We start from the raw sequence: 24,022 nt of genomic DNA, 5'->3' as shown, positions 1-24,022 counted from the left end.
GGCGTGGGCGGGACTGTGGAGTAATCAGATCAGCCACGATCTACTCCTAACTCGTGTCTCCTGGGGCCAATATTGATCCCTCAACCCACACATCGCTAACAAACAGATGATCCGGTCATTTATCACATTGCTGCTTGTGGGAGCTTGCTGTGCGCCAATTGGCTGCCGCGCCTCCCACATTACAACAGCGACCACACTTTGAAAAGTACTTCATTGGCTGGAAAGTGCTTTGGGACGTCATGAGGCAGTGAAAGGCGCTATAGAAATGTAAGACTAGTTCCAATATTAAAAACATTGTAATTTAACTAGTTCGTTATCACACTAAGTTCTAAAATTAAACTTAACATTAAACTATACCAACATTAAATAACTTCCAATATTAAAATTATTTTAACATGAAACTCAGCCCAATATGTTAACATTAAACTACTGACATTATTATTTTAACTACATTATTCCCAGCAGTAATCTGTCTGTTATACTTTGGTGCCCTTGCACTCCGCCATGCTATTAACACCCCGCCTCCCGCTGCCCTATCAAACCCCCACCCCATGCTGTGAGTGTAAGTTCCTCTGCACGACTAAAACTAACTGCACCATTGTAACAATTTTCACCATTAACACTATTAAAACTGAAGCCAGTATTGAGTGTATTTGCACCATTAAAACTAAACACAATATCTGCACCATTAAAATTATTTGCACCATTACAACTATGGTAACTAGCTTCACCATTAAAGTTAACTGCACTATTAAAACTAAAGGCAGTATTGAGTATTTGCACCAGTCGCCATTGACAATATTTGCTCCATTAAAGTTATTGTAAATATTTGCACCATTAAAACTAGCAGCACCATTAAAATTATTGTAACTAGCAGCACCATTACAACTAGCAGCACCATTAAAACTAGCTGCACCATTAAAACTAGCAGCACCATTAAAACTAGCTGCACCATTAAAATTATTGTAACTAGCTGCACCATTACAACTATGGTAACTAGCTGCACCATTACAACTATGGTAACTAGCTGCACTATTACAACTATGGTAACTAGCTGCAGTATTACAACTATGGTAACTAGCTGCACCATTACAACTATGGTAACTAGCTGCACTATTACAACTATGGTAACTAGCTGCAGTATTACAACTATGGTAACTAGCTGCACCATTACAACTATGGTAACTAGCTGCACCATTACAACTATGGTAACTAGCTGCAGTATTACAACTATGGTAACTAGCTGCACCATTACAACTATGGTAACTAGCTGCACTATTACAACTATGGTAACTAGCTGCAGTATTACAACTATGGTAACTAGCTGCACCATTACAACTATGGTAACTAGCTGCAGTATTACAACTATGGTAACTAGCTGCACCATTACAACTATGGTAACTAGCTGCAGTATTACAACTATGGTAACTAGCTGCAGTATTACAACTATGGTAACTAGCTGCACCATTACAACTATGGTAACTAGCTGCAGTATTACAACTATGGTAACTAGCTGCACCATTACAACTATGGTAACTAGCTGCAGTATTACAACTATGATAACTAGCTGCACCATTACAACTATGGTAACTAGCTGCAGTATTACAACTATGGTAACTAGCTGCACCATTACAACTATGGTAACTAGCTGCACTATTACAACTATGGTAACTAGCTGCACTATTACAACTATGGTAACTAGCTGCACCATTACAACTATGGTAACTAGCTGCACCATTACAACTATGGTAACTAGCTGCACCATTACAACTATGGTAACTAGCTGCACCATTACAACTATGGTAACTAGCTGCACCATTACAACTATGGTAACTAGCTGCAGTATTACAACTATGGCAACTAGCTGCACCATTACAACTATGGTAACTAGCTGCACCATTACAACTATGGTAACTAGCTGCACCATTACAACTATGGTAACTAGCTGCAGTATTACAACTATGGTAACTAGCTGCACCATTACAACTATGGTAACTAGCTGCAGTATTACAACTATGGTAACTAGCTGCACCATTACAACTATGGTAACTAGCTGCAGTATTACAACTATGGTAACTAGCTGCACCATTACAACTATGGTAACTAGCTGCAGTATTACAACTATGGTAACTAGCTGCACCATAACAACTATGGTAACTAGCTGCAGTATTACAACTATGGTAACTAGCTGCAGTATTACAACTATGGTAACTAGCTGCACCATTACAACTATGGTAACTAGCTGCAGTATTACAACTATAGTAACTAGCTGCAGTATTACAACTATGGTAACTAGCTGCACCATTACAACTATGGTAACTAGCTGCACCATTACAACTATGGTAACTAGCTGCACCATTACAACTATGGTAACTAGCTGCACCATTACAACTATGGTAACTAGCTGCAGTATTACAACTATGGTAACTAGCTGCAGTATTACAACTATGGTAACTAGCTGCAGTATTACAACTATGGTAACTAGCTGCACCATTACAACTATGGTAACTAGCTGCACCATTACAACTATGGTAACTAGCTGCAGTATTACAACTATGGTAACTAGCTGCACCATTACAACTATGGTAACTAGCTGCACCATTACAACTATGGTAACTAGCTGCACCATTACAACTATGGTAACTAGCTGCACCATTACAACTGTGGTAACTAGCTGCACCATTACAACTGTGGTAACTAGCTGCACCATTACAACTATGGTAACTAGCTGCACCATTACAACTATGGTAACTAGCTGCAGTATTACAACTATGGTAACTAGCTGCACCATTACAACTATGGTAACTAGCTGCACCATTACAACTATGGTAACTAGCTGCACCATTACAACTATGGTAACTAGCTGCACCATTACAACTATGGTAACTAGCTGCAGTATTACAACTATGGTAACTAGCTGCACTATTACAACTATGGTAACTAGCTGCACCATTACAACTATGGTAATTGGCTGCAGTATTACAACTATGGTAACTAGCTGCACCATTACAACTATGGTAACTAGCTGCACCATTACAACTATGGTAACTAGCTGCACCATTACAACTATGGTAACTAGCTGCACCATTACAACTATGGTAACTAGCTGCAGTATTACAACTATGGTAACTAGCTGCAGTATTACAACTATGGTAACTAGCTGCACCATTACAACTATGGTAACTAGCTGCACCATTACAACTATGGTAACTAGCTGCAGTATTACAACTATGGTAACTAGCTGCACCATTACAACTATGGTAACTAGCTGCACCATTACAACTATGGTAACTAGCTGCACCATTACAACTATGGTAACTAGCTGCACCATTACAACTATGGTAACTAGCTGCACCATTACAACTATGGTAACTAGCTGCACCATTACAACTATGGTAACTAGCTGCACCATTACAACTATGGTAACTAGCTGCAGTATTACAACTATGGTAACTAGCTGCACCATTACAACTATGGTAACTAGCTGCACCATTACAACTATGGTAACTAGCTGCACCATTACAACTATGGTAACTAGCTGCAGTATTACAACTATGGTAACCAGCTGCAGTATTACAACTATGGTAACTAGCTGCACCATTACAACGATGGTAACTAGCTGCAGTATTACAACTATGGTAACTAGCTGCACCATTACAACTATGGTAACTAGCTGCAGTATTACAACTATGGTAACTAGCTGCACCATTACAACTATGGTAACTAGCTGCACCATTACAACTATGGTAACTAGCTGCACCATTACAACTATGGTAACTAGCTGCACCATTACAACTATGGTAACTAGCTGCAGTATTACAACTATGGTAACTAGCTGCACCATTACAACTATGGTAACTAGCCGCACTATTACAACTATGGTAACTAGCTGCAGTATTACAACTATGGTAACTAGCTGCACCATTACAACTATGGTAACTAGCTGCACCATTACAACTATGGTAACTAGCTGCAGTATTACAACTATGGTAACTAGCTGCAGTATTACAACTATGGTAACTAGCTGCACCATTACAACTATGGTAACTAGCTGCAGTATTACAACTATGGTAACTAGCTGCAGTATTACAACTATGGTAACTAGCTGCACCATTACAACTATGGTAACTAGCTGCACCATTACAACTATGGTAACTAGCTGCAGTATTACAACTATGGTAACTAGCTGCACCATTACAACTATGGTAACTAGCTGCACCATTACAACTATGGTAACTAGCTGCAGTATTACAACTATGGTAACTAGCTGCACCATTACAACTATGGTAACTAGCTGCACCATTACAACTATGGTAACTAGCTGCAGTATTACAACTATGGTAACTAGCTGCAGTATTACAACTATGGTAACTAGCTGCACTATTACAACTATGGTAACCAGCTGCACCATTACAACTATGGTAACCAGCTGCACCATTACAACTATGGTAACCAGCTGTACCATTACAACTATGGTAACCAGCTGCACCATTACAACTATGGTAACTAGCTGCACCATTACAACTATGGTAACTAGCTGCACCATTACAACTATGGTAACTAGCTGCACCATTACAACTATGGTAACTAGCTGCACCATTACAACTATGGTAACTAGCTGCACCATTACAACTATGGTAACTAGCTGCACCATTACAACTATGGTAACTAGCTGCACCATTACAACTATGGTAACTAGCTGCACCATTACAACTATGGTAACTAGCTGCACCATTACAACTATGGTAACTAGCTGCACCATTACAACTATGGTAACTAGCTGCACCATTACAACTATGGTAACTAGCTGCACCATTACAACTATGGTAACTAGCTGCACCATTACAACTATGGTAACTAGCTGCACCATTACAACTATGGTAACTAGCTGCACCATTACAACTATGGTAACTAGCTGCACCATTACAACTATGGTAACTAGCTGCACCATTACAACTATGGTAACTAGCTGCACCATTACAACTATGGTAACTAGCTGCACCATTACAACTATGGTAACTAGCTGCACCATTACAACTATGGTAACTAGCTGCACCATTACAACTATGGTAACTAGCTGCACCATTACAACTATGGTAACTAGCTGCACCATTACAACTATGGTAACTAGCTGCACCATTACAACTATGGTAACTAGCTGCACCATTACAACTATGGTAACTAGCTGCACCATTACAACTATGGTAACTAGCTGCACCATTACAACTATGGTAACTAGCTGCAGTATTACAACTATGGTAACTAGCTGCACTATTACAACTATGGTAACTAGCTGCAGTATTACAACTATGGTAACTAGCTGCAGTATTACAACTATGGTAACTAGCTGCACTATTACAACTATGGTAACTAGCTGCAGTATTACAACTATGGTAACTAGCTGCAGTATTACAACTATGGTAACTAGCTGCAGTATTACAACTATGGTAACTAGCTGCAGTATTACAACTATGGTAACTAGCTGCAGTATTACAACTATGGTAACTAGCTGCAGTATTACAACTACGGTAACTAGCTGCACCATTACAACTATCGTAACTAGCTGCAGTATTACAACTATCGTAACTAGCTGCAGTATTACAACTATTTGCACCAATAAAACTAGTGTGACTGGCTGCACCATTAAAACTAGCTGCACCATTAAAAGTAGGGTAACTAGCTTCACCATTAAAGTTAACTGCACTATTAAAACTAAAGGCAGTATTGAGTATTTGCACCAGTCGCCATTGACAATATTTGCTCCATTAAAACTACTGTAAATATTTGCACCATTAAAGTTATTGACAATATTTGCACCATTGAAACTATTGTAACTAGCTGCACCAATAAAACTATTTAAACTAGCTGTAGTATTGAGTGTATTTGCACCATTGAAACTACTATAACTAGCTGCACCATTAAAACTATTTAAACTAGCTGCACCATTAAAACTATTTAAACTAGCTGTAGTATTGAGTGTATTTGCACCATTGAAACTATTGTAACTAGCTGCACCATTAAAACTATTTAAACTAGCTGCACCATTAAAACTAGCTGCACCATTAAAACTATTTAAACTAGCTGCACCGTTAAAACTATTTAAACTAGCTGCAGTATTGTGTATTTGCACCATTAAAACTATTGTAACTAGCTGCACCATTAAAACTAGGGTAACTAGCTGCACCATTAAAACTATTTAAACTAGCTGCACCAATAAAACTATTTAAACTAGCTGCACCATTAAAACTAGCTGCAGTATTGTGTATTTGCACCATTGAAACTATTGTAACTAGCTGCACCATTAAAACTATTTAAACTAGCTGCAGTATTGAGTGTATTTGCACCATTGAAACTATTGTAACTAGCTGCATTATTGAAACTATTGTAACTAGCTGCACCATTGAAACTATTGTAACTAGCTGCACCATTGAAACTACAGTGGCATAGTGGTTAGCACTGTTGCCTCACAGCGCCAGGGACCCGGGTTCGAATCTGGCCTCGGGTGACTGTCTGTGTGGAGTTTGCACATTCTCCCCGTGTTTGCGTGGGTTTCCTCCGGGTGCTCCGGTTTCCTCCCACAGTCCAAAGATGTGCGGGTCAGGTTGATTGGCCATGATAAAATTGACCCTTAGTGTTAGGGGGGATTAAATACGTGGGGTTACGGGGATCGGGTGGGATATGTGTTGGTGTAGGCTCGATGGGCCGAAATGGCCTCTATCTGCACTGTGGGGTTTCTGTGATATTGTAACTAGCTGCACCATTAAAACGATTTAAACTAGCTGCGCCATTAAAACTATTTAAACTAGCTGCGCCGTTAAAACTATTTAAACTAGCTGCACCATTAAAACTATTTAAACTAGTTGTGCCATTAAAACTATTTAAACTAGCTGCAGTATTGTGTATTTGCACCATTGAAACTATTGTAACTAGCTGCACCATTAAAACTATTTAAACTAGCTGCACCGTTAAAACTAGCTGCACCATTAAAACTATTGTAACTAGCTGCACCATTAAAACTATTTAAACTAGCTGCAGTATTGTGTATTTGCACCATTGAAACTATTGTAATTAGCTGCACCATTAAAACTATTTAAACTAGCTGCACCATTAAAACTATCGTAACTAGCTGCAATATTAAAACTATTTAAACTAGCTGCAGTATTGAGTGTATTTGCACCATTGAAACTATTGTAACTAGCTGCACCATTAAAACTATTTAAACTAGCTGCAGTATTGAGTGTATTTGCACCATTGAAACTATTGTAACTAGCTGCACCATTAAAACTATTTAAACTAGCTGCAGTATTGAGTGTATTTGCACCATTGAAACTATTGTAACTAGCTGCACCATTAAAACTATTTAAACTAGCTGCACCATTAAAACTATTGTAACTAGCTGCAATATTAAAACTATTTAAACTAGCTGCAGTATTGAGTGTATTTGCACCATTGAAACTATTGAAACTAGCTGCACCATTGAAACTATTTAAACTAGCTGCAGTATTGAGCGTATTTGCACCATTAATAAAACTATTGTAACTGGCTGCACCATTAATAAAACTATTTAAACTAGCTGCAGTATTAAAGCTATTTAAACTAGCTGCAGTATTGAGTGTATTTGCACCATTGAAACTATTTAAACTGGCTGCACCATTAAAACTATCGTAACTAGCTGCACCATTAAAACTATTTAAACTAGCTGCAGTATTGAGTGTATTTGCGCCATGAAAACTATTTAAACTAGCTGCAGTATTGAGCGTATTTGCACCATTAATAAAACTATTGTAACTGGCTGCACCATTAATAAAACTATTTAAACTAGCTGCAGTATTAAAACTATTTAAACTAGCTGCAGTATTGAGTGTATTTGCACCATTGAAACTATTTAAACTGGCTGCACCATTAAAACTATTTAAACTAGCTGCAGTATTGAGTGTATTTGCACCATTAATAAAACTATTGTAACTGGCTGCACCATTGAAACGAAACAGACTGTTTGCAGCCTTTAAACGCGGAGTGTGGGCAGTGTTGTCACGGGGAGCGGGGGGAGCGGGTGCTGGGGGGGGGGTGGAGAAAGAGACACACGCGGGTGTTGGGGGATCCCCAGTCCCGCTACCTCTCTCTCTCCCCGCGTGCTCCGGGCCGGGACAAAGGCCCGGGGATTTTGATGGGCCTGATGAGTGACTGGGGATCGGATCACTGGGCGGCCGGGCCGGGATCCTCCTCTCCTCTCCTCTCCCCGGGGTGCGGAATGGTAGCGCTCTCTCTCTCTCTCTCTCTCACTAGGCCCGGAAAGCCTGGGGCTGGATTTTGGGGCCCACCCCCACTCCTCGATGCCAGGCCCTCCTCCCTCGCTCTCCTTCGCCACTCACCCTGCCGGTTTTCGTGCAGCTGCTTTTCGAACTCGTCGAACTCCGACATGTTTTTGTGTGGTGGTGATTTTAATCTTTTTATGATTTTTTTCCCACTCTCTTCTCCTCCCGCCGCCACCTTCTCGCTTCTTCCTCGGCGCGCTCGAGGACCCGCGGTGTGTGCGCCTGCGCTTGGTTGGGAGGACCGAGAGTGTGCGCCTGCGCCGGTTGGGAGGACCGAGAGTGTGCGCCTGCGCCGGTTGGGAGGACCGAGGATGTGCGCCTGCGCCGCTTAGGAGGCCCGATGCTCTGCGTGGGAGCACCGAGGGTGTGCGCCTGCGCTGGTTGGGAGGACCCGAGCACTTGCGCCTGCACCGGTTGGGAGGACCGGAGGATCTGCGCCTGCGCCGGTGGCGCGGACCGCGGCCCCCGAGGATGTGCGCCTGCGCGACTTCGGAGGACTGAGGGTGTGCGCCTGCGCTGGTTGGGAGGACCGAGGATCGACGACTGCGCCGGGTTTTCTTTTGCCTGTGAAGCACCGCGGATCGACGCAGAGGCCGAGGTTGCTTTGGTTAGACTCGAGGGACAGCACCGATGGGCTCGGGCAGGCAGTCGAGTTGCTAGGAGGACTGAGGCGGTGGTTGTGGGACGGGTGAGGGCGGTTTGGAGAACCAACGGGTGGCCTTTAGAGGACTTGAGGGTTACGCGCACGCGCACTGGCCGCCGCCTCGGCAGAGGGGGGGGAAGTCGGCGCACGCGCACTCGAAATAGCGACGAGCCGCGCCTGGGAGGCAAGAGGAGACGCTTATCTTCAACTGGGAGGAGTCGTCGTGGAGGACTTGCTGGCAGGTCGGCCATTTTGGGAGGGCTTGACTACATTTTAACACAGCAATGGATTTAGCCAGATTTCTGCCTCAGGGGATGAGTGTAAAGACTTACATAAAGGCTAATGTAGACTCGGGGGATAATTGGGCAACCAGCCAGCCAGCTCTAACTTATTTAACACCATTAATAATCTCAATTCCACATCTCCGCATTCAACATGTCAACTTGGCCGACCTCTGATCCCGGTTCATCTCTGACCTCCCCCAGCGTGCAAAGTCGTGGCGCCTCGACTAGCAGGGTCACAACTTTTTCCACCGGCGTTATTTTTTTTTGCCTTGAGTCCCGGTTCCCCCAATTCATAGAAGATAGGATAGGAGCAGGAGTCGGCCATTCGGCCCCTCGAGCCTGCTCCGCTATTCAGTGCGATCGTGGCTGATCATCCAAAATCAGTACCCTGTCTTTCTTCCCATATTCCTTGATCCCTTTAGCCTTAAGAAATATATGCCCTTAGTGTTAGGGGGGATTAAATACGTGGGGTTACGGGGATAGGGCTTGTGTGGGATGGCTGTCGGTGTTGGGACCGGGTGCTAGGGTTTGGATGATCAGCCATGATCTCGTTCAATGGCGGAGCAGGCTCGAAGGGCCGAATGGCCTACTCCTGCTCCTATCTTCTATGTTTCTATATCCAACTCCTTGAATATATTTAATGAACTGGCCTCCACTGCCTTCTGTGGTAGAGAATTCCACAGGTTCACCACTCTCTGGGTGAAGAAATTCCTCCTCATCTCAGTCCTAAATGGCTTACCCTTTATCCTTAGACTGTGACCCCTAGTTCTGGACTCCCCGACCATCGGGAACATCCTTCCTGCATCTAGTCTGTCCAGTCCTGTTAGAATTTTATAAGTTTCAATGAGATCCCCTCTCATTCTTCTAAACTCCAGCGAGTACAAGCCCAATTGACACAATCTCTCCTCATACGTCATTCCTGCCATCCCAGGTATCAGTCTGGTGAATCTTCACTGCACTCCCTCCATGGCAAGAACATCCTTCCTCAGATAAGGCGACCAAAACTGCACACAATATTCAAGGTGTGGTCTCACCAAGGCCTGTACAACTGCAGCAAGACATCCTTGTTCCTGTAATCAAATCCTCTCGCTACGAAGGCCAACATACCATTTGCCTTCTTAACCGCCTGCTGCACCTGCGTGCTTACCTTCAGCGACTGGTGCACAAGGACACCCAGGTCTCGCTCCACTTCCCCTTCTCCCAATCTATTGCCATTCAGATAATAATCTGCCTTCCTGTTTTTGACACCAAAGTGGATAACCTCGCATTTATCCACATGATACTGCATCTGCCATGCTTCTGCCCAATCACCCAACCTGTCCAAATCATCCTGGAGTTTCTCGGCATCCTCCTCACAGCACACACGCCCACCCAGCTTTGTGTCGTCTGCAAACTTGGAGATATTACATCTAGTTCCCTCGGCTAGGTCATTAATATATATTGTGAATAGCTGGGGTCCAAGGAAGCACGTCTGGAAGGACGTCAGTAAAAGACGCCTTTCACCTCCTCGGGACGTCCCAAAGCGCTTAACAGCCAGTGATGTACCTTTTTTTTGAAGCGTGGGCACTGTTGTAATGCAGTAAACGCCAATTTCCACACAGCAAGCTCCCACAAGCAGCAATCTGATAATGACCAGATAATCTGTTTTAGTGATGTTGGTTGATATTGACCCCAAGGACAACCCAGGGAGCACACTTCCTCACAAGAGTGCCATGGGATCTTTATGTCTACCTGAGAGGGGCAGACGGGTTTAAGCTCTCATCCGAAAGATGGCATCTCCCTCAGTACTGGCACCGGGGAGTGTGGGCCTGGATTATGGGGCTCGAGTCCTAGAGTATATACATCTACCTCCGACAGTGCAGTGCTCCCTCAGTACTGGCACCGGGGAGTGTGGGCCTGGATTATGGGGCTCGAGTCCTAGAGTATATACATCTACCTCCGACAGTGCAGCACTCCCTCAGTACTGGCACCGGGGAGTGTGGGCCTGGATTATGGGGCTCGAGTCCTAGAGTATATACATCTACCTCCGACAGTGCAGTGCTCCCTCAGTACTGGCACCGGGGAGTGTGGGCCTGGATTATGGGGCTCGAGTCCTAGAGTATATACATCTACCTCCGACAGTGCAGCGCTCCCTCAGTACTGGCACCGGGGAGTGTGGGCCTGGATTATGGAGCTCGAGTCCTAGAGTATATACATCTACCTCCGACAGTGCGGCGCTCCCTCAGTACTGGCACCGGGGAGTGTGGGCCTGGATTATGGGGCTCCAGTCCTAGAGTATATACATCTACCTCCGACAGTGCAGCACTCCCTCAGTACTGGCACCGGGGAGTGTGGGCCTGGATTATGGAGCTCGAGTCCTAGAGTATATACATCTACCTCCAACAGTGCAGCGCTCCCTCAGTACTGGCACCGGGGAGTGTGGGCCTGGATTATGGAGCTCGAGTCCTAGAGTATATACATCTACCTCCGACAGTGCAGCGCTCCCTCAGTACTGGCACCGGGGAGTGTGGGCCTGGATTATGGGGCTCGAGTCCAAGAGTATATACATCTACCTCCGACAGTGCAGCGCTCCCTCAGTACTGGCACCGGGGAGTGTGGGCCTGGATTATGGGGCTCGAGTCCTAGAGTATATACATCTACCTCCGACAGTGCAGCACTCCCTCAGTACTGGCACCGGGGAGTGTGGGCCTGGATTATGGGGCTCAAGTCCTAGAGTATACACATCTACCTCCGACAGTGCAGCGCTCTCTCAGTACTGGCACCGGGGAGTGTGGGCCTGGATTATGGGGCTCGAGTCCTAGAGTATATACATCTACCTCCGACAGTGCAGCGCTCCCTCAGTACTGGCACCGGGGAGTGTGGGCCTGGATTATGGGGATTGAGTCCTAGAGTATATACATCTACCTCCGACAGTGCAGCGCTCCCTCAGTACTGGCACCGGGGAGTGTGGGCCTGGATTATGGAGCTCGAGTCCCAGAGTATATACATCTACCTCCGACAGTGCAGCGCTCCCTCAGTACTGGCACCGGGGAGTGTGGGCCTGGATTATGGAGCTCGAGTCCTAGAGTATATACATCTACCTCCGACAGTGCAGCGCTCCCTCAGTACTGGCACAGGGGAGTGTGGGCCTGGATTATGGGGCTCGAGTCCTAGAGTATATACATCTACCTCCGACAGTGCAGCGCTCCCTCAGTACTGACACCGGGGAGTGTGAGCCTGGATTATGGGGCTCGAGTCCTAGAGTATATACATCTACCTCCGACAGTGCAGCGCTCCCTCAGTACTGGCACCGGGGAGTGTGGGCCTGGATTATGGAGCTCAAATCTCTGGAGTGCAACTTGAACCCACAACTTTCTGACTCAGAGGTGAGAGTGCTACTCACTGAGCCACGCCTGTCATGGCCTTGGTGAAGTTTATGGGGAGATTGACCAGAATGGGACCAGGGATGAGGGACTTCAGTGATGTGGAGAGACTGGAGAAGCTGGGATTGTTCTCCTTAGAGCAGAGAAGGTTAAGGGGGAGATTGACCAGAATGGTACCAGGGATGAGGGACTTCAGTGATGTGGAGAGACTGGAGAAGCTGGGATTGTTCTCCTTAGAGCAGAGAAGGTTAAGGGGAGATTTAATAGAGGTGTTCTAAATCACGAGGGGTTTTGATGGAGTAAATAAGGAGAAACTGTTTCCAGTGGCAGGAGGGTCGGTAACCAGAGGACACAGATTGAAGATAATCGACAAAAGAACCAGAGGGGAGATGAGGAAACATTTCTTTACGCAGCGAGTTGTTGTGATCTGGAACGCGCTGCCTGAAAGGGCGGTGGAAGCAGATTCAATAGTAACTTTCAAAAGGGGAATTGGAGAAATACTTGAAGGGAAAAATTTACAGGGCTGTGGGGAACGAGCGAGGGGGAGTGGGACTAATTGGAGAGCTCGACCAAAGAGCCGGCACAGGCACGGTGGGCCGAATGGCCTCCTCCTGTGCTGTAAGATTCTATGATTCTCTGCTCCTTTTAAGAATTGGGAGCAGGAGGCGGCCATTCGGCCCCTTGAGCCTGCTCCGCCATTCAATAAGATCGCGGCTGATCTTCGACCTCAACTCCACTCTCCCGCCCGATCCCCATATCCCTCGATTCCCCGAGAGTCCAAAAATCTATCGATCTCAGCCTTGAATATAGATGGTAAAATAGATAAGGGAGAACCAGTGGATGTGGTGTATTTGGACTTTCAGAAGGCTTTCGATAAGGTCCCACACAAGAGATTAGCGTGCGCAAGAGATTGGGAGAAGGGGAAGTGCAAAGAGACCTGGGGGTCCTTCTGCACCAGTCGCTGAAGGTAAGCATGCAGGTGCAGCAGGCGGTTAAGAAGGCAAATGGTATGTTGGCCTTCGTAGCAAGAGGGTTCGAGTACAGGGACAAGGATGTCTTGCTGCAGTTGTACAGGGCCTTGGTGAGACCGCACCTTGAGTATTGTGTGCAGTTTTGGTCACCTTATCTGAGGAAGGACGTTCTTGCCATGGAGGGAGTGCAGCGAAGATTCACCAGGCTGATACCTGGGATGGCAGGAATGACGTATGAGGAGAGATTGGGTCGATTGGGCTTGTACTCACTGGAGTTTAGAAGATTGAGAGGGGATCTCATCGAAACCTATAAAATTCTGTCAGGTCTGGACAGACTAGATGCAGGAAGGATGTTTCTGATGGCTGGGGAGTCCAGAACCAGGGGTCATAGTCTAAGGATAAGGGCTGAAATGAGGAGGAATTTCTTCACCCAGAGAATGGTGAACCTGTGGAATTCTCTGCCACAGAGGGCGGTGGAGGCCAATTCATTAAATATATTCAAGAAAGAGTTGGATATATTTCTTGAGGCTAAAGGGATCAAGGGATATGGGGAGAAGGCAGGGGCAGGGTACTGAATTTGGATGATCAGCCATGATCACTTTGAATGGCGGAGCAGGCTCGAGGGGCCGAATGGCCTACTCCTGCTCCTATCTTCTATGTTTCTATGTTGAATATACTCAACGACTGAGCCTCCACAGCCCTCTGGGGTAGAGAATTCCAAAGATTCACCGCCCTCTGAGTGAAGAAATTCCTCCTCATCTCAGTCCTCAATGGCCGACCCCTTATCCTGAGACTGTGACCCCTGGTTCGAGACTCTCCAGCCCAGGGGGAAACAGCCTCTCAGCATCTACCCTGTCAATCCCCCTCAGAATCTGGTATGTTTCAATGAGATCACCTCACATTCTTCTAAACTCCAGAGAGTATCGGCCCAATCTACTCAATCTCTCCTCATAGGACAGCCCTCCCATCCCAGGAATCAGTCTGGTGAACCTTCGCTGCACCGCCTCCAAGGCAAGTATCTCCTTCCTTAGATAAGGAGACCAGAACTGTGCCCAGTACTCCAGGTGTGGTCTCACCAAGGCCCTATATAATTACAGTAAGACGTCTTTGCTCAAATCCTTTTGTAATAAAGAACAAAAATAACCCGAATTACTAACCTTAAGTCAAATCCGCTACCCTCTACAGTCAGTGTAAGTTGTGCCAAAGTGGGCAGCACTCTCGCCTCTGAGTCAGAAGGTCGTGAGTTCGAGCCCCCACTCCAAAGTATTGAGCATAAAAATCCAGGCCCACACTCCCCGGTGCCAGTACTGAGGGAGCGCTGCACTGTCGGAGGTAGATGTATATACTCTAGGACTCGAGCCCCATAATCCAGGCCCACACTCCCCGGTGCCAGTACTGAGGGAGCGCTGCACTGTCGGAGGTAGATGTATATACTCTAGGACTCGAGCCCCATAATCCAGGCCCACACTCCCCGGTGCCAGTACTGAGGGAGCGCTGCACTGTCGGAGATAGATGTATATACTCTAGGACTCGAGCCCCATAATCCAGGCTCACATTCCCCGGTGCCAGTACTGAGGGAGCGCTGCACTGTCGGAGGTAGATGTATATACTCTAGGACTCGAGCCCCATAATCCAGGCCCACACTCCCCGGTGCCAGTACTGAGGGAACGCTGCACTGTCGGAGGTAGATGTATATACTCTAGGACTCGAGCCCCATAATCCAGGCCCACACTCCCCGGTGCCAGTACTGAGGGAGCGCTGCACTGTCGGAGGTAGATGTATATACTCTAGGACTTGAGCCCCATAATCCAGGCCCACACTCCCCCGGTGCCAGTACTGGGGGAGCGCTGCACTGTCGGAGGTAGATGTATATACTCTAGGACTCGAGCCCCATAATCCAGGCCCACACTCCCTGGTGCCAGTACTGAGGGAGCGCTGCACTGTCGGAGGTAGATGTATATACTCTAGGACTCGAGCCCCACAATCCAGGCCCACACTCCCCGGTGCCAGTACTGAGGGAGTGCTGCACTGTCGGAGTTAGATGTATATACTCTAGGACTCGAGCCCCATAATCCAGGCCCACACTCCCCGGTGCCAGTACTGAGGGAGCGCTGCACTGTCGGAGGTAGATGTATATACTCTCGGACTCGAGCCCCATAATCCAGGCCCACACTCCCTGGTGCCAGTACTGAGGGAGCGCTGCACTGTCGGAGGTAGATGTATATACTCTAGGACTCGAGCCCCATAATCCAGGCCCACACTCCCCCGGTGCCAGTACTGAGGGAGCGCTGCACTGTCGGAGGTAGATGTATATACTCTAGGACTCGAGCCCCATAATCCAGGCGCACACTCCCCCGGTGCCAGTACTGAGGGAGCGCTGCACTGTCGGAGGTAGATGTATATACTCTAGGACTCGAGCCCCATAATCCAGGCCCACACTCCCTGGTGCCAGTACTGAGGGAGCGCTGCACTGTCGGAGGTAGATGTATATACTCTAGGACTCGAGCCCCACAATCCAGGCCCACACTCCCCGGTGCCAGTACTGAGGGAGCGCTGCACTGTCGGAGGTAGATGTATATACTCTAGGACTCGAGCTCCAGAATCCAGGCCCACACTCCCCGGTGCCAGTACTGAGGGAGAGCTGCACTGTCGGAGGTAGATGTATATACTCTAGGACTCGAGCTCCAGAATCCAGGCCCACACTCCCCCGGTGCCAGTACTGAGGGAGAGCTGCACTGTCGGAGGTAGATGTATATACTCTAGGACTCGAGCCCTATAATCCAGGCCCACACTCCCCGGTGCCAGTACTGAGGGAGTGCTGCACTGTCGGAGGTAGATGTATATACTCTAGGACTCGAGCCCCATAATCCAGGCCCACACTCCCTGGTGCCAGTACTGAGGGAGCGCTGCACTGTCGGAGGTAGATGTATATACTCTAGGACTCGAGCCCCACAATCCAGGCCCACACTCCCCGGTGCCAGTACTGAGGGAGTGCTGCACTGTCGGAGTTAGATGTATATACTCTAGGACTCGAGCCCCATAATCCAGGCCCACACTCCCCGGTGCCAGTACTGAGGGAGCGCTGCACTGTCGGAGGTAGATGTATATACTCTCGGACTCGAGCCCCATAATCCAGGCCCACACTCCCTGGTGCCAGTACTGAGGGAGCGCTGCACTGTCGGAGGTAGATGTATATACTCTAGGACTCGAGCCCCATAATCCAGGCCCACACTCCCCCGGTGCCAGTACTGAGGGAGCGCTGCACTGTCGGAGGTAGATGTATATACTCTAGGACTCGAGCCCCATAATCCAGGCGCACACTCCCCCGGTGCCAGTACTGAGGGAGCGCTGCACTGTCGGAGGTAGATGTATATACTCTAGGACTCGAGCCCCATAATCCAGGCCCACACTCCCTGGTGCCAGTACTGAGGGAGCGCTGCACTGTCGGAGGTAGATGTATATACTCTAGGACTCGAGCCCCACAATCCAGGCCCACACTCCCCGGTGCCAGTACTGAGGGAGTGCTGCACTGTCGGAGTTAGATGTATATACTCTAGGACTCGAGCCCCATAATCCAGGCCCACACTCCCCGGTGCCAGTACTGAGGGAGCGCTGCACTGTCGGAGGTAGATGTATATACTCTAGGACTCGAGCCCCATAATCCAGGCCCACACTCCCCGGTGCCAGTACTGAGGGAGCGCTGCACTGTCGGAGGTAGATGTATATACTCTAGGACTCGAGCCCCATAATCCAGGCCCACACTCCCCGGTGCCAGTACTGAGGGAGTGCTGCACTGTCGGAGGTAGATGTATATACTCTAGGACTCGAGCTCCAGAATCCAGGCCCACACTCCCCCGGTGCCAGTACTGAGGGAGCGCTGCACTGTCGGAGGTAGATGTATATACTCTAGGACTCGAGCCCCATAATCCAGGCGCACACTCCCCCGGTGCCAGTACTGAGGGAGCGCTGCACTGTCGGAGGTAGATGTATATACTCTAGGACTCGAGCCCCATAATCCAGGCCCACACTCCCTGGTGCCAGTACTGAGGGAGCGCTGCACTGTCGGAGGTAGATGTATATACTCTAGGACTCGAGCCCCACAATCCAGGCCCACACTCCCCGGTGCCAGTACTGAGGGAGTGCTGCACTGTCGGAGTTAGATGTATATACTCTAGGACTCGAGCCCCATAATCCAGGCCCACACTCCCCGGTGCCAGTACTGAGGGAGTGCTGCACTGTCGGAGGTAGATGTATATACTCTAGGACTCGAGCTCCATAATCCAGGCCCACACTCCCCGGTGCCAGTACTGAGGGAGTGCTGCACTGTCGGAGGTAGATGTATATACTCTAGGACTTGAGCCCCATAATCCAGGCCCACACTCCCCGGTGCCAGTACTGAGGGAGTGCTGCACTGTCGGAGGTAGATGTATATACTCTAGGACTCGAGCTCCAGAATCCAGGCCCACACTCCCCGGTGCCAGTACTGAGGGAGCGCTGCACTGTCGGAGGTAGATGTATATACTCTAGGACTCGAGCCCCATAATCCAGGCCCACACTCCCCGGTGCCAGTACTGAGGGAGCGCTGCACTGTCGGAGGTAGATGTATATACTCTAGGACTCGAGCCCCATAATCCAGGCCCACACTCCCCGGTGCCAGTACTGAGGGAACGCTGCACTGTCGGAGGTAGATGTATATACTCTAGGACTCGAGCCCCATAATCCAGGCCCACACTCCCCGGTGCCAGTACTGAGGGAGCGCTGCACTGTCGGAGGTAGATGTATATACTCTAGGACTTGAGCCCCATAATCCAGGCCCACACTCCCCCGGTGCCAGTACTGGGGGAGCGCTGCACTGTCGGAGGTAGATGTATATACTCTAGGACTCGAGCCCCATAATCCAGGCCCACACTCCCTGGTGCCAGTACTGAGGGAGCGCTGCACTGTCGGAGGTAGATGTATATACTCTAGGACTCGAGCCCCACAATCCAGGCCCACACTCCCCGGTGCCAGTACTGAGGGAGCGCTGCACTGTCGGAGGTAGATGTATATACTCTAGGACTCGAGCTCCAGAATCCAGGCCCACACTCCCCGGTGCCAGTACTGAGGGAGAGCTGCACTGTCGGAGGTAGATGTATATACTCTAGGACTCGAGCTCCAGAATCCAGGCCCACACTCCCCCGGTGCCAGTACTGAGGGAGAGCTGCACTGTCGGAGGTAGATGTATATACTCTAGGACTCGAGCCCTATAATCCAGGCCCACACTCCCCGGTGCCAGTACTGAGGGAGTGCTGCACTGTCGGAGGTAGATGTATATACTCTAGGACTCGAGCCCCATAATCCAGGCCCACACTCCCTGGTGCCAGTACTGAGGGAGCGCTGCACTGTCGGAGGTAGATGTATATACTCTAGGACTCGAGCCCCACAATCCAGGCCCACACTCCCCGGTGCCAGTACTGAGGGAGTGCTGCACTGTCGGAGTTAGATGTATATACTCTAGGACTCGAGCCCCATAATCCAGGCCCACACTCCCCGGTGCCAGTACTGAGGGAGCGCTGCACTGTCGGAGGTAGATGTATATACTCTCGGACTCGAGCCCCATAATCCAGGCCCACACTCCCTGGTGCCAGTACTGAGGGAGCGCTGCACTGTCGGAGGTAGATGTATATACTCTAGGACTCGAGCCCCATAATCCAGGCCCACACTCCCCCGGTGCCAGTACTGAGGGAGCGCTGCACTGTCGGAGGTAGATGTATATACTCTAGGACTCGAGCCCCATAATCCAGGCGCACACTCCCCCGGTGCCAGTACTGAGGGAGCGCTGCACTGTCGGAGGTAGATGTATATACTCTAGGACTCGAGCCCCATAATCCAGGCCCACACTCCCTGGTGCCAGTACTGAGGGAGCGCTGCACTGTCGGAGGTAGATGTATATACTCTAGGACTCGAGCCCCACAATCCAGGCCCACACTCCCCGGTGCCAGTACTGAGGGAGTGCTGCACTGTCGGAGTTAGATGTATATACTCTAGGACTCGAGCCCCATAATCCAGGCCCACACTCCCCGGTGCCAGTACTGAGGGAGCGCTGCACTGTCGGAGGTAGATGTATATACTCTAGGACTCGAGCCCCATAATCCAGGCCCACACTCCCCGGTGCCAGTACTGAGGGAGCGCTGCACTGTCGGAGGTAGATGTATATACTCTAGGACTCGAGCCCCATAATCCAGGCCCACACTCCCCGGTGCCAGTACTGAGGGAGTGCTGCACTGTCGGAGGTAGATGTATATACTCTAGGACTCGAGCTCCAGAATCCAGGCCCACACTCCCCCGGTGCCAGTACTGAGGGAGCGCTGCACTGTCGGAGGTAGATGTATATACTCTAGGACTCGAGCCCCATAATCCAGGCGCACACTCCCCCGGTGCCAGTACTGAGGGAGCGCTGCACTGTCGGAGGTAGATGTATATACTCTAGGACTCGAGCCCCATAATCCAGGCCCACACTCCCTGGTGCCAGTACTGAGGGAGCGCTGCACTGTCGGAGGTAGATGTATATACTCTAGGACTCGAGCCCCACAATCCAGGCCCACACTCCCCGGTGCCAGTACTGAGGGAGTGCTGCACTGTCGGAGTTAGATGTATATACTCTAGGACTCGAGCCCCATAATCCAGGCCCACACTCCCCGGTGCCAGTACTGAGGGAGTGCTGCACTGTCGGAGGTAGATGTATATACTCTAGGACTCGAGCTCCATAATCCAGGCCCACACTCCCCGGTGCCAGTACTGAGGGAGTGCTGCACTGTCGGAGGTAGATGTATATACTCTAGGACTTGAGCCCCATAATCCAGGCCCACACTCCCCGGTGCCAGTACTGAGGGAGTGCTGCACTGTCGGAGGTAGATGTATATACTCTAGGACTCGAGCTCCAGAATCCAGGCCCACACTCCCCCGGTGCCAGTACTGAGGGAGAGCTGCACTGTCGGAGGTAGATGTATATACTCTAGGACTCGAGCCCCATAATCCAGGCCCACACTCCCTGGTGCCAGTACTGAGGGAGCGCTGCACTGTCGGAGGTAGATGTATATACTCTAGGACTCGAGCCCCACAATCCAGGCCCACACTCCCCGGTGCCAGTACTGAGGGAGTGCTGCACTGTCGGAGTTAGATGTATATACTCTAGGACTCGAGCCCCATAATCCAGGCCCACACTCCCCGGTGCCAGTACTGAGGGAGCGCTGCACTGTCGGAGGTAGATGTATATACTCTCGGACTCGAGCCCCATAATCCAGGCCCACACTCCCTGGTGCCAGTACTGAGGGAGCGCTGCACTGTCGGAGGTAGATGTATATACTCTAGGACTCGAGCCCCATAATCCAGGCCCACACTCCCCCGGTGCCAGTACTGAGGGAGCGCTGCACTGTCGGAGGTAGATGTATATACTCTAGGACTCGAGCCCCATAATCCAGGCGCACACTCCCCCGGTGCCAGTACTGAGGGAGCGCTGCACTGTCGGAGGTAGATGTATATACTCTAGGACTCGAGCCCCATAATCCAGGCCCACACTCCCTGGTGCCAGTACTGAGGGAGCGCTGCACTGTCGGAGGTAGATGTATATACTCTAGGACTCGAGCCCCACAATCCAGGCCCACACTCCCCGGTGCCAGTACTGAGGGAGTGCTGCACTGTCGGAGTTAGATGTATATACTCTAGGACTCGAGCCCCATAATCCAGGCCCACACTCCCCGGTGCCAGTACTGAGGGAGCGCTGCACTGTCGGAGGTAGATGTATATACTCTAGGACTCGAGCCCCATAATCCAGGCCCACACTCCCCGGTGCCAGTACTGAGGGAGCGCTGCACTGTCGGAGGTAGATGTATATACTCTAGGACTCGAGCCCCATAATCCAGGCCCACACTCCCCGGTGCCAGTACTGAGGGAGTGCTGCACTGTCGGAGGTAGATGTATATACTCTAGGACTCGAGCTCCAGAATCCAGGCCCACACTCCCCCGGTGCCAGTACTGAGGGAGCGCTGCACTGTCGGAGGTAGATGTATATACTCTAGGACTCGAGCCCCATAATCCAGGCGCACACTCCCCCGGTGCCAGTACTGAGGGAGCGCTGCACTGTCGGAGGTAGATGTATATACTCTAGGACTCGAGCCCCATAATCCAGGCCCACACTCCCTGGTGCCAGTACTGAGGGAGCGCTGCACTGTCGGAGGTAGATGTATATACTCTAGGACTCGAGCCCCACAATCCAGGCCCACACTCCCCGGTGCCAGTACTGAGGGAGTGCTGCACTGTCGGAGTTAGATGTATATACTCTAGGACTCGAGCCCCATAATCCAGGCCCACACTCCCCGGTGCCAGTACTGAGGGAGTGCTGCACTGTCGGAGGTAGATGTATATACTCTAGGACTCGAGCTCCATAATCCAGGCCCACACTCCCCGGTGCCAGTACTGAGGGAGTGCTGCACTGTCGGAGTTAGATGTATATACTCTAGGACTCGAGCCCCATAATCCAGGCCCACACTCCCCGGTGCCAGTACTGAGGGAGTGCTGCACTGTCGGAGGTAGATGTATATACTCTAGGACTCGAGCTCCATAATCCAGGCCCACACTCCCCGGTGCCAGTACTGAGGGAGCGCTGCACTGTCGGAGGTAGATGTATATACTCTAGGACTGGAGCCCCATAATCCAGGCCCACACTCCCCGGTGCCAGTACTGAGGGAGCGCTGCACTGTCGGAGGTAGATGTATATACTCTAGGACTCGAGCTCCATAATCCAGGCCCACACTCCCCGGTGCCAGTACTGAGGGAGCGCTGCACTGTCGGAGGTAGATGTATATACTCTAGGACTCGAGCCCCATAATCCAGGCCCACACTCCCCGGTGCCAGTACTGAGAGAGCGCTGCACTGTCGGAGGTAGATGTATATACTCTAGGACTCGAGCCCCGTAATCCAGGCCCACACTCCCCGGTGCCAGTACTGAGGGAGCGCTGCACTGTCGGAGGTAGATGTATATACTCTAGGACTGGAGCTCCATAATCCAGGCCCACACTCCCCGGTGCCAGTACTGAGGGAGCGCTGCACTGTCGGAGGTAGATCTATATACTCTAGGACTCGAGCCCCATAATCCAGGCCCACACTCCCCGGTGCCAGTACTGAGGGAGCGCTGCACTGTCGGAGGTAGATCTATATACTCTAGGACTCGAGCCCCATAATCCAGGCCCACACTCCCCGGTGCCAGTACTGAGGGAGCGCTGCACTGTCGGAGGTAGATCTATATACTCTAGGACTCGAGCCCCATAATCCAGGCCCACACTCACCGGTGCCAGTACTGAGGGAGCGCTGCACTGTCGGAGGTAGATGTATATACTCTAGGACTCGAGCCCCATAATCCAGGCCCACACTCCCCGGTGCCAGTACTGAGGGAGCGCTGCACTGTCGGAGGTAGATGTATATACTCTCGGACTCGAGCCCCATAATCCAGGCCCACACTCCCCGGTGCCAGTACTGAGGGAGCGCTGCACTGTCGGAGGTAGATGTATATACTCTAGGACTCGAGCCCCATAATCCAGGCCCACACTCCCCGGTGCCAGTACTGAGGGAGCGCTGCACTGTCGGAGGTAGATGTATATACTCTAGGACTCGAGCCCCATAATCCAGGCCCACACTCCCCGGTGCCAGTACTGAGGGAGCGCTGCACTGTCGGAGGTAGATGTATATACTCTAGGACTCGAGCCCCAAAATCCAGGCCCACACTCCCCGGTGCCAGTACTGAGGGAGCGCTGCACTGTCGGAGGTAGATGTATATACTCCAGGACTCGAGCCCATAATCCAGGCCCACACTCCCCGGTGCCAGTACTGAGGGAGCGCTGCACTGTCGGAGGTAGATGTATATACTCTAGGACTCGAGCTCCATAATCCAGGCCCACACTCCCCGGTGCCAGTACTGAGGGAGCGCTGCACTGTCGGAGGTAGATGTATATACTCTAGGACTCGAGCTCCATAATCCAGGCCCACACTCCCCGGTGCCAGTACTGAGGGAGTGCTGCACTGTCGGAGGTAGATGTATATACTCTAGGACTCGAGCCCATAATCCAGGCCCACACTCCCTGGTGCCAGTACTGAGGGAGCGCTGCACTGTCGGAGGTAGATGTATATACTCTAGGACTCGAGCTCCATAATCCAGGCCCACACTCCCCGGTGCCAGTACTGAGGGAGCGCTGCACTGTCGGAGGTAGATGTATATACTCTAGGACTTGAGCCCCATAATCCAGGCCCACACTCCCCGGTGCCAGTACAGAGGGAGTGCTGCACTGTCGGAGGTAGATGTATATACTCTAGGACTCGAGCCCCATAATCCAGGCCCACACTCCCCGGTGCCAGTACTGAGGGAGCGCTGCACTGTCGGAGGTAGATGTATATACTCTAGGACTCGAGCCCCATA

General features: G+C 50.0%; 2 protein-coding genes across 5 annotated transcripts in view; one reads left to right on the top strand and one right to left on the bottom strand.

Moving 5' to 3' along the window:
• LOC147084873 (splicing factor U2AF 65 kDa subunit) overlaps positions 1-8,673 on the bottom strand; it is a 39,869-nt gene extending 31,196 nt beyond the window's left edge. Inside the window, exon 1 of one of the 4 annotated variants that reach the window (XM_085979588.1) lies at positions 8,373-8,673. In XM_085979588.1, the coding sequence (XP_085835714.1) occupies positions 8,373-8,421 (49 nt within the window). In that variant the 5' untranslated portion in view covers positions 8,422-8,673. The remainder of the gene's footprint in view (positions 1-8,372) is intronic. The other 3 variants (XM_085979586.1, XM_085979589.1, XM_085979587.1) reach the window with 3 other exon arrangements.
• Positions 8,674-8,794: 121 nt separating this feature from the next.
• isoc2 (isochorismatase domain containing 2) overlaps positions 8,795-24,022 on the top strand; it is a 42,786-nt gene continuing 27,558 nt past the window's right edge. The window contains exon 1 of the mRNA XM_085979604.1: positions 8,795-8,922. The gene's annotated coding sequence lies outside the window, so the exon portion shown is untranslated. The remainder of the gene's footprint in view (positions 8,923-24,022) is intronic.

Source organism: Somniosus microcephalus, unplaced genomic scaffold (genome assembly GCF_052327205.1).
Source record: "Somniosus microcephalus isolate GS21.2 unplaced genomic scaffold, FLI_Smic_1.0 unresolved_chr9, whole genome shotgun sequence".
Taxonomy (NCBI): domain Eukaryota; kingdom Metazoa; phylum Chordata; class Chondrichthyes; order Squaliformes; family Somniosidae; genus Somniosus; species Somniosus microcephalus.
Note: the sequence above shows the minus strand (reverse complement) of the source record. Positions and strands in the feature narration are given on the sequence as shown.